The 9916-nt window shown below is 41.3% G+C and overlaps 1 protein-coding gene across 1 annotated transcript in view; it reads right to left on the reverse strand.

Annotated features, from left to right (window-relative positions):
* Window positions 1–9916, reverse strand: part of KIZ (kizuna centrosomal protein) — a 126931-nt gene that overhangs the window by 21946 nt on the left and 95069 nt on the right. Inside the window, exons 9-10 of the mRNA XM_082750047.1 lie at window positions 9797–9910; window positions 8458–8523 (exon numbers count right to left, since the gene is read on the reverse strand). Of these exons, the coding sequence (XP_082606173.1) occupies window positions 8458–8523; window positions 9797–9910 (180 nt within the window). The remainder of the gene's footprint in view (window positions 1–8457; window positions 8524–9796; window positions 9911–9916) is intronic.

Here is a 9916-nt window from a genome sequence, read left to right on the forward strand (position 1 = left end):
GGACGGAGGAGAGATGATGTTGGTGAGAAGGGGAGAGAGAAAAAGCCTCAACTTCTTATCTTTCCTTCTCTTTTATATGCAAATGTACACCTGCTAAAATACTTCTAAATCTACAAATAAAGGGAAAAAGAAAATATCTGATGAACAAGTGCATTTAACAACCCTTTACAAGAGCGTTTTATAAACGTGGGGTTCACCAGCCTCGAAGGGGTGTCTCCAAGGCAGAGCTTTCGCAGAAATCCCCCATGAAAAAAGGGAAGAGCTGGGCCCGGAAAAGGAATAACAAAGGGGGATGCAAACAATACTATCACTCCAGCTAGGAAAAAACGACCTTGAACCGACAAAGCGCTGGGTATCCTCGAGTACAGGAGGATAATTATGATTCCTATATGAAGTGTGCAGTAATTTAAAAATGAAATTTGAAAAGTATTTTCTGCCCGCTGAATTTCCCTGTGCTGCTACCCTTCACATATGTCTACACCCAAGCAATTTTCCCCCCACACTGTGCTAGATGTGTGGCTGATTGTGGCAAACCCATTTTTGCAAAAGAAAATAAAAATTATGGTATGTAGTTCTAAAATTAATTCTAAAGATAAAGACTATCGCTTAAAATCCAGAAATCATTTTTTAATAATCTGCTCAAATGAAAGTGAGAGAATATTAGGATATGGGTGTTTCCATGGTCAAAGAATACAGAAAATTCATCTATATTTAGGATTTTTAAAATTAAAGGCTGTGAGTGGATGTTAGGTGAAACACACAGGTTGGATCCAAAACGAGAATCGCTTTTCATGTCCAGATTTTCTGCAATAAACCCCACTCAACCAGTCATCCTGGGCCCTTAAATCTATCACCCAGGAGAGGGTCGATGCATACAGAAGAGACGAAATACCTAATCCAGAAGAGTCGTCTGAAGCTGCTTGAGAAAACAAGTATATACACCACATTTTTAACTTCCATGGAGCAATTCAACAATTACACCTGAAAATAAATGGCAGGATTGTAAACCCCCTTTAAGAATATTTCAAAACCAAACTGAAACACTTCTGGGTGTGTTACTTCATATGTAAATTTATAGCCCTAGTGCCTGCCACTTAACACTATTCAGTCCTGGGAGGTGAGTGTTCAACTCTGAAAGTCATGGAGTCTGAAGATGAAGTAATCTGATCAGGAAGCTGTATTTTATAGGCATACAAAACAGGATTTTTAGCAGCTTTGCATGCAATGATTTATAGGGGAAGAATCAGAAATAAAGACAGTAATACTATCATTATCATCATTTATAGTAGGGCCAGGAATAATCGCTGTATAAGATGACTTGGGTGCTAGAAATGTAAAATATGCAGATATCCCTCCTTATCCACTGTAGTGGGTTGCCAAGTGTCTCCCCCATCTCCCAGTTTATGACCACCCAGAACCTCAGAATGTGATCTTTGGAAACAGGTTCTTTGCCGATGTCATTAGTTATGGACCTTAAAATGAAATCACCGGAGATTTATGGTGGGCCTTAAATCCAATGACTGGGGTCCTGGTAGGAAAAGGAGAGAACAGAGACACAGGAAAGAAGGCAATGTGAACATAAGCAGAGACTGGAGTGGTCCTGCCAAACGTGAGGGGCCACCAGAAGCTGGAACAGGCACAGAGGGATTCTGCCCTTGAGCCTTTAGAAGGTGCACAGCCCTGCTGACATTCTGATTTTAGGCTTCTAGCATCCAGAACTGTGAGAGAATACATTTCTGTTGTTTTAGGTTTGTGGTACTTGTTATAGCAGCCCTGGGAAAATAATACACTCCCTGAGCCCCAATTTTACTGAAATAGTCAAAGCTCAATCCCTTTTCTTTCTCTCTCTTCACTTGGGTCTCGTGTAAAATGAGGGTGTGTCACAACATGACCCATGGGGTTCTCTCATCTTGAGACCTCCTGCTTTGTGGTTCTCATACCTGGGAAGTCACCAGGTATCTAGAAGACTGATGCCTGGGCCCCATCCCCAGAGTTCTGATAGGACTGGTCAAGGGTGTGGCTGGGGCATGGACATGTTTAAAAGCCTGCATGGGATGTTACTGCACAGCCACGGAGCAGAACTTCTCTAGGCACTTAGGAACTGATTTTCTGGAACACAGGAGTCTCCAACCAAGAATGAAAGATGCCTTTCATTCTTTACTGACCACTTTAAGTCACCATGGCCACCCTTAATGCCATGAGTGAGGACTGCTTTGCTGGAGCAAGCAATAGGCAATGGGCCCCACCCGTGAGACCCCAGCAGCCTGACCGCCCTCCCCAAGAGAGACAGGACTGTGTGGACTGCAGGGGACAGTCTAGCAGCACATGGTAGCTCCCCTGGTTTTGCATGAGTTGGGGTTCCCAGTCTCAAGTACCGCAGGTGACATGTCTTTACATGATTCTTGTGCATTTCTGGGACAGGACAAGTGAGACACGGTCTTAGAAAAGTCTGGGTAGTGAAGGGGCTGTGCTGCTGTTCTCTGGCTGCCAAAAGTTGTAACTGCAGTCTTTTCTCCCAGGATAAATCTAGTAGCCAATGACAACCTGGCTGTTGTAGGTTCTCAGCCCTTTTGCGATGTGATGAAAAACTCAAGTAATCATGTTTGGGGAAGCACTGCCCAGAACCCTAAGTGGCAACCTTCAAATCGATGCTGACCTCCCACAAAGCTTTTAAATGGACGTACCTTAGTATGACCTTGAATATTCAGCTTCCAAAGAATATCAGTGAGAAATGGCACAGTCAGGCAACCACTTTCAACACAGCTTGACCAAGAGAATTGGTGTCAAAAGAATGAGAGGCTGAATGGACATTCTTAGAGGCTTAATCCTCTTGAGATAAAAGCTGAGAGGCCTTTTCACATGGAGCTTAAGGAGATGAGTTTTGCCAGGATGGGCACGTGGGGTGGGAAAAGTACTGGTGGAGTGAATGACTGAAAGAGATAGTATTCTGGCCTGAATCAACAAGCATTAAGGAAACTCCTTAATACTCTCATTTTTATTCATTCGTTTGACAAAATGAGTGGCCACTATGTGTGGGATACTGTGTTAGGAGATGGGTTTTTAGGACATTTAGCATAACTGGCTAAAATGAAAACTTACTTACCTCTCAAAGGTAAATTTAGTGTGAATACAAAAAAATGAAAACTTACTTACCTCTCAAAGGTAAATTTAGTGTGAATACAAAAAAAATCACCAGTGTGGGAAATTTTACTTGGAGGTAGAAGTAGTTCAGAGGGAGACTTTCTCTCATCAGCTAGATTAAGTGTGGCCTTAATCCTGGCCTACATGTTTCAGAGAAACACTGACCTGAACAGCCTCCTACTTGCACACGGTCTCAGGCCTAACTGCACTCAGGCTTGCCCTTCTTTATGAAGGGCAAATCTTTGGTACAATCTGTACTTGGAAATCCTTGTGAGCTGCCCACCTCTCTAGGCCTGACACAAGGGAAAGGAAAAGTATGGCTTTGTTCATCACAGCTCTCCAAGCATCCTCACAGAGCTCATCTTTTGTGGGAATACACACTGACATTTCACTGATCCAGACATCCTGATGCGGTTGTCTCTCCTGTCAATTGAAAGGGGAAGGGTGGTGGAATGAAGGAGGTCAAGGCTTAAATCTTGAAGCTTGAGTTCCAAACCCAACACACTAACTACAAGGCCTTGAGCAGGAATCTTAACCTTTCTAGGTTTCTGTTGGACTGTCTATAGAATGAGTGACTGATGTTTACCCCACAGGACTGTTATGAAGATCGGACCGGATGGAGGCTTAGTGAGGGCAGGGTCATGGGCTTTTGCTGTCCTGGTATTTCCAGGAAGCAGCCCAAGTAAAGGTATAGCATGCATGCATATGATATATTTATTTATTTTACACAGAAAACCACATGTTCTTAGTCATTCAAATTAATATTTGATTTGTACCTGGATTCTTAAGTGTGAAGAGCCAGACTAATAAAAGGAGTAGACTCTGTTAACAATGGGAGATCATAAAGGCTGTGTGTGTGGTGTGTGTGTGTGTGTGTATTGAAGGATTTCTCTGTAAATTCTAGCACAGACTGTGGGAGCCTAAGTTATGAAACTTACAGTCTCCCAAATGATGATTAACAAAGCAGATGCCTTTCAGAGTGACAGCAAATTTGTTAAAGATGAGCCCCTCTGCCAGGAAAACCCATGTTTGGGAATGATAAGCAAATAAAGGGAAAAAAAAGAAATGAGAATGTTGGCACATTTGATTCCTTTGCTACGGACTGCGAATCACAGACTCCCAGCATTTGAAGGAATGCTGGGGTTCCCAGAAACAAGAATTCCTTCCATAGCGCCCCTCTAGAGTGGGTTCCTGCCACAGTGCAACAGCCAGCAGCTGAAAGACACCTTGTTTTTGCTGGAATGGAGAGCTAGAAAGTTCTTCTACAACCCCACTGTGAATTCCTTCCTTGCAACACTCACAAACTGAGCTACACTATGCAGTTACACTTGATAAATGTTGGTATGTAGCAGCCCCACAAATATTTACAGATGGCTTTTGTGCTCTTTTTGGTTTAAACTTCCCCAGGACCCTCATCATTCTGAAAACGGTGTAACTTCAGGGCCTCCCACCCATCCTGCCCAGCTTCCTGGGGCCTGTCCTACATTTCACCTCAGCCTCTCTCTTTACTACGTCTCTCCTGAGATGGCTGTAAAGCAAATAATGTCACACAGAGGACACACATGGAAGAGGAGCACTTTGGACTGTCACAAGTTACTACTTGTCAGTTCAGGGAGCAGCTTTAACATATAGCTTTCAGTCGTGACGTCATCTGGGCTTAGTTACACTAAATATTATAATATCATAAAGTAATCTAATCTGTGAGGGATGTTCCCACAAAAGAGAACCATAGGAAAATGTTGAAGATAAATTTAGACTATTGAGAATACAGGTGCCCTCGTTAGACTTAAGGCTTTTGTTTGTTTGTTTGTTTTAGAAAGGAGGAGAGGGGTAGGGGGAGAGGGAAATATAGAATTCCAAGCAGGCTCCATGCTGGGCTCTATCTCCCGACCCTGAGATCATGACCTGAGCTGAAATCAAGAGTCAGATGTTTAATTAACTGAGCCACCCAGGTGCCCCTAGACTTAAGGTTTGAATAAACATTCCAGATATATGTGTGTATATTTACATCTCCTAAAATGTGTCCCACAGAATATCAACTTTGTTGGCCATTTATAGGAAGGATTCCATTTTCAGATAGGAGATAAGTTATATGAAACTCTAAGCTCGCATTTTTAAATGTTTCATTTATTGGAAATTCTAAAAGTTCTTTAATGTGTCTCGGCACACTGTGCTGGCTAGAGAGGGAAAGAGGGATCATGTAGGGTTTGGTCCCAAAATACATGTTCCTCAAAGTATATTCTCAGTGGAGTATTGCACAGAACAGATTGGGGGGGAATGTTGCATCAGCCCAGCAACATGTGTTAGAGCACACCACGGGAACACTTGCCTGGTGATCAGGTGCCCTGCAATTTCCTCAACTGTGGATATGTCAGGCATGTGGTACATGAGTACTCACAAGCAGAAACGTGCGGCCTTCACCAAGAAGACCTCCAGAAATCACTTCATCATCCTCTTAAATGGTTTTTTCATGGGAATAATTAGAAGTTCCTAAAATATCATGAAACTCTCCTCAAGATTCCTTTTTGATAAGATAAAAATCCTTATACATTCAAACCATCCATTGAGTTTTCAAGTGGAAATTTCTTGAAGAAATTAATTTAGTGGTACTACTGGGAAGTGCTGTCTATGAGGAATTATGGTAGCACAGGGCTTGGGTAGGTCTTGGTCCCAAGTGCCTACTGCAGTTCTGGAAGTAGCATTCATATATTGAGTGTGTAGTACATGCTTGGCACTTTCACACACATGATCTCATTTCAACTTTAAGATAACCTTGCCAGGTAATATGTCTGCTTTCCTAATAGAAATGCTCAGAGGGGGTGCCTGGGTGGCTCAGTGGGTTAAGCCACTGCCTTCAGCTCAGGTCATGATCTCAGGGTCCTGGGATCAGAGTCCCGCATCGGGCTCTCTGCTCAGCAGGGAGCCTGTTTCCTCCTCTCTCTCTCTGCCTGCCTCTCTGCCTACTTGTGATCTCTCTCTGTCAAATAAATAAATAAAATCTTAAAAAAAAAAAAAAAAGAAATGCTCAGAGGGATGAGGAAACAGAACAGGGAGTAAAGAGCTGACATAGATGGCTGATGCCAAAGCCCAGGGACAGCCACCATATCTCCTCAACTCCCAGAGGATAGCCTCTGGAATATTCCTTCTTTGGAATATTCTAGAAGGAATGCAGCTCATACAACAGAAAAACCTCAAAAAATTATTATGAATGGAGAGGCGGACTCTATCTTAAATCAGATGATACACCTGCCCTAACTCTACCGAGGGCCAAATCCCCAAGTAATTATGCCAAAAGACACAAAGATTTAGTAAAAAGATGATGGTTGGGGCACCTGGGTGGCTTAGTTGGTTAAGCGGCTGCCTTCCGCTCAGGTCATGATCCCAGGATCCTGTGATCAAGCCCCACATTGGGCTCCTTGCTCAGCGGGGAGCCTGTTTCTCCCTCTGCTTGTGCGCGCTCTCTCTCTCTCTCTCTCTCTGTGTCAGATAAATAAATAAAATCTCAAAAAAAAAAAGATGATCAAAAACTTGGGAGATTGAACTAATACAATGTTATATGACAATTATATCTCGCAAAAAAGTGGGGCGAAAAAAGAACTTAAGATTGTAACTTCAGTGACATGTGCAACAACAGTATTAAGCAGGGCCAAGGTGTCTGAGGTCCTCAAACATTAACTTCATGGGAGATCTGGTGGGTGGGGAGCACAGAAGAGAGTTGGTAGCCAGGACAGAACTGGCAAGGCTCAAACAAAGTCACTGGCTTTGAAAGTTTTTTTTTCTTCTTATGTATTTCCCAAGTTAGTTTATGTGTCTACTACTTTGGCATACAAGAAGCACAAAGTACTTTTTTTTTAAACTGCCAACTACTGATCGGTCAATGGCAGGTTGTTGGAATTGCAATTTCTTTGAAGATCCTAATGGCAAATAATCCTTGTTAGGATCATTACACCTCTTTCTGCACAAGGAGAAAAATGAGAAAGTCCAGTACCTAACTCTCTTCTACTCTAAAAGTCTGTGGAAAATGCCATCTGGATTAATTTAGGGGGGAGTCATCTCTCCCATCTCGCAAGGGATGACTGGAAAGAATACTGGAGAAGTAAGAATGGGCAACTGGGTCATCTACTGGCTTCCACCCAATTAGCCTTTGTCATTTTCACTGAAACAAATTCAGAGGTCATTAGATACTTCTGCATTCAAAGGTAAACTGCAAAGGAAAAGCATCCAAATAACTTCTTGGTTATTTGCAGCTTGGGATCATCTACACTTCTATTCATAAAAAGAAAATAAAGAAGAGACCCTCACAGAGTTTTCTCAAAATGAAGAATAAAAACACAATAAACTATATTACTGGGAAAATGTTGAAAAGAAAACCTGTGTATTTTGGAGTGAAATACTATCTGATGCAGAATATATACAATAATTGCTCTACTATAAACTCCTTTTTCAAAACCAGAGTTCATCACAGAAACATGGGTTTAAAAAATTAATCATCAGGCCATGAATTGCACTGCCATAAAAGAAAGCCATTCTTTTCTGCTTATAAACAACGAAACTACCAGATATGCAGATGCATGCCTCAGTACCTCGGTGCAATGGTGTATTTACTTGTATAAATATTTAAAGTCAGACCTTTGAATTTCTAATGAAGTAGTATACCACTTTACAAAATAAGGTACTAGTAAATTTAGATGTACGACAAATAGAACGCTGTTCAGAATACTAATTGCTGCTGTTGATGTTCTAAAACTAAAAAAAAGTAATGATATTCAGATTGCATCTAAACAAGCCTAATACATGTGCAGAAATATTAATAGGTCTTGATGAAACTTTACTGCTAAAATTGTTAAATTATCAGACGAGCTAATCACCTCCTACTTTGGTTAGTTTTAAGTTATCAGAGGTACAGGGCAAGCTTCCTGTCTGGCACTCCCCCAACCCTTGCTCTTATTTTAATGATACACATTCAATTATCACAGGCAAGAAAAGAGTCACAACAGAAACATCTGTAGTTTGCCATATAATGACTGGGTGTTCCCCATGGAGACTGACCTTGTCACCCAGACGCAGGTGCTGAAAGGCTGCGGGGTGGGGGTGCTCACACGTGTAAATATATGACATGATTATGAAGTATTTTCCATCTTAGTTTATGTTAACGTAAGCTCACATGTTCTGCTCTGACGATTAATCGCCTGCTCCAGTATGCAGTGGCTGAATATCCTTGCTCTTAGTGGAGTTCACAAACCACTAACTTAGAAGGTTCCGATTACATGATAAGGCTGAATTCCTTTTGAAACTCTCAGGTCACTGTAACTTTACCTGTGATTGGGATCTTCGCTGCCATGCTTTCTTCCTTGCTCTCATCTCCACAGCCACTGGAAACTTCTAAAAACAAAACATGCGATGATAAAAGAGTATCTCAAGGTTATATTTATGGAGTGGACCTTTGTTTGCCTTTTTTTTTTTTTTTTAACTGCCGTTCCTTTTATTTTCATTGACTGCCCATGTCCCTTTCTGTGGGTTAGTTAATTTTTTTTGTCCGAAATTGTACCATATCTAAAAGGAAGTCTATTCTTTTTAAAGATTATTTATTTATTGGAGAGAGCTGGAGAGAGCGTGAGCAGCAGGGGAGGAGCAGAGGGCGAGAGAGAAATGGGCCCAATCCCAGAACGCTGGGATCATGATTTGAGCCCAAAGCAGAGGCTTAACTGACTGAGCCACCCAGGTGCCCAAAAGGAAACCTGTTCTAAATCTAAGGTATCTCTATGTTGCCTTGAAGCAAAATACTATAGTGCAACATCTTTCAAATTCAAATAGGTCTTAAAACAAGTGAGTTCCAAATCCTGTGCATGTATATCGACTTCTAAGCATATCCTGAGCAACTTATGGCTCTCAGAAATGACATTACAGCAGTTTCCTGGCATGCCTTAACAGTACTACTGAAACAATCACAATTCCCAGATACTAAAAATTGCCTCTTAAATTTGGGGAGCATAAACTCATTGATTCTTAGTCATCTGTTAAAACTTTTATAAGGTTCCATTATAATTAAAAAGAATGTTTACAAATTATGAATAGATTTTATTAAGTGATATAAAAAACTTCAGAGTATTTTATGGAATCATTTTAATGGAATCACCTTCATCTTTGTGACATGATCAAAATGATCTACTGCCAAGAGATTCATTTTGCTAATATTTCATTACTTAAAACACTTATTGGAGGGGTGCCTGGGTGGCTCAGTCACTTAAGCCTCTAACTTCAGGTCAGGTTATGGTCTCAGGGCCCTGGGATGGAGCCCTGTGTTCTGGGATCCAGACCCACACTGGGCTTACTGCTCAGTGGGGAGTCTGCTTCTCCCTATCCCCTTTGTGCTCCATCTCTCTTTCAAATAAGTAAATAAAATCTAAAAAAAAAAACCCTTATTGGATATTCAGCAGAACTGCAGACCTATGGTCAGGTCTTCCATTTCTGTTAGACTAAATGAAAACAAATATATTTCCTAAGAGGTGGTATAAAACAAAGAACATATCATGCATATTAAAATCAGAAGTATTCTCTAATCAGCTTAATTTTATAGGCAATACCCTGAGAAAGAGGGTGTTGGGTTGACTCTGAATGCATGTTTTCTGTGGACAGAATTTATAGCAATAGTTACCTTGTTCCTTTGTACAAACACTGTTGAGCCACTGAGCGGGTTTGGCTTCCTTTATTCCACTATTGTCATTCAGAATAGATGGCAAGCTGCAAGATGATTCATTACTGTGAATAGCTGACC

The sequence above is a fragment of the Mustela nivalis genome, assembly GCF_964662115.1.
Source record: "Mustela nivalis genome assembly, contig: HAP1_SCAFFOLD_609, whole genome shotgun sequence".
NCBI lineage: Eukaryota > Metazoa > Chordata > Mammalia > Carnivora > Mustelidae > Mustela > Mustela nivalis.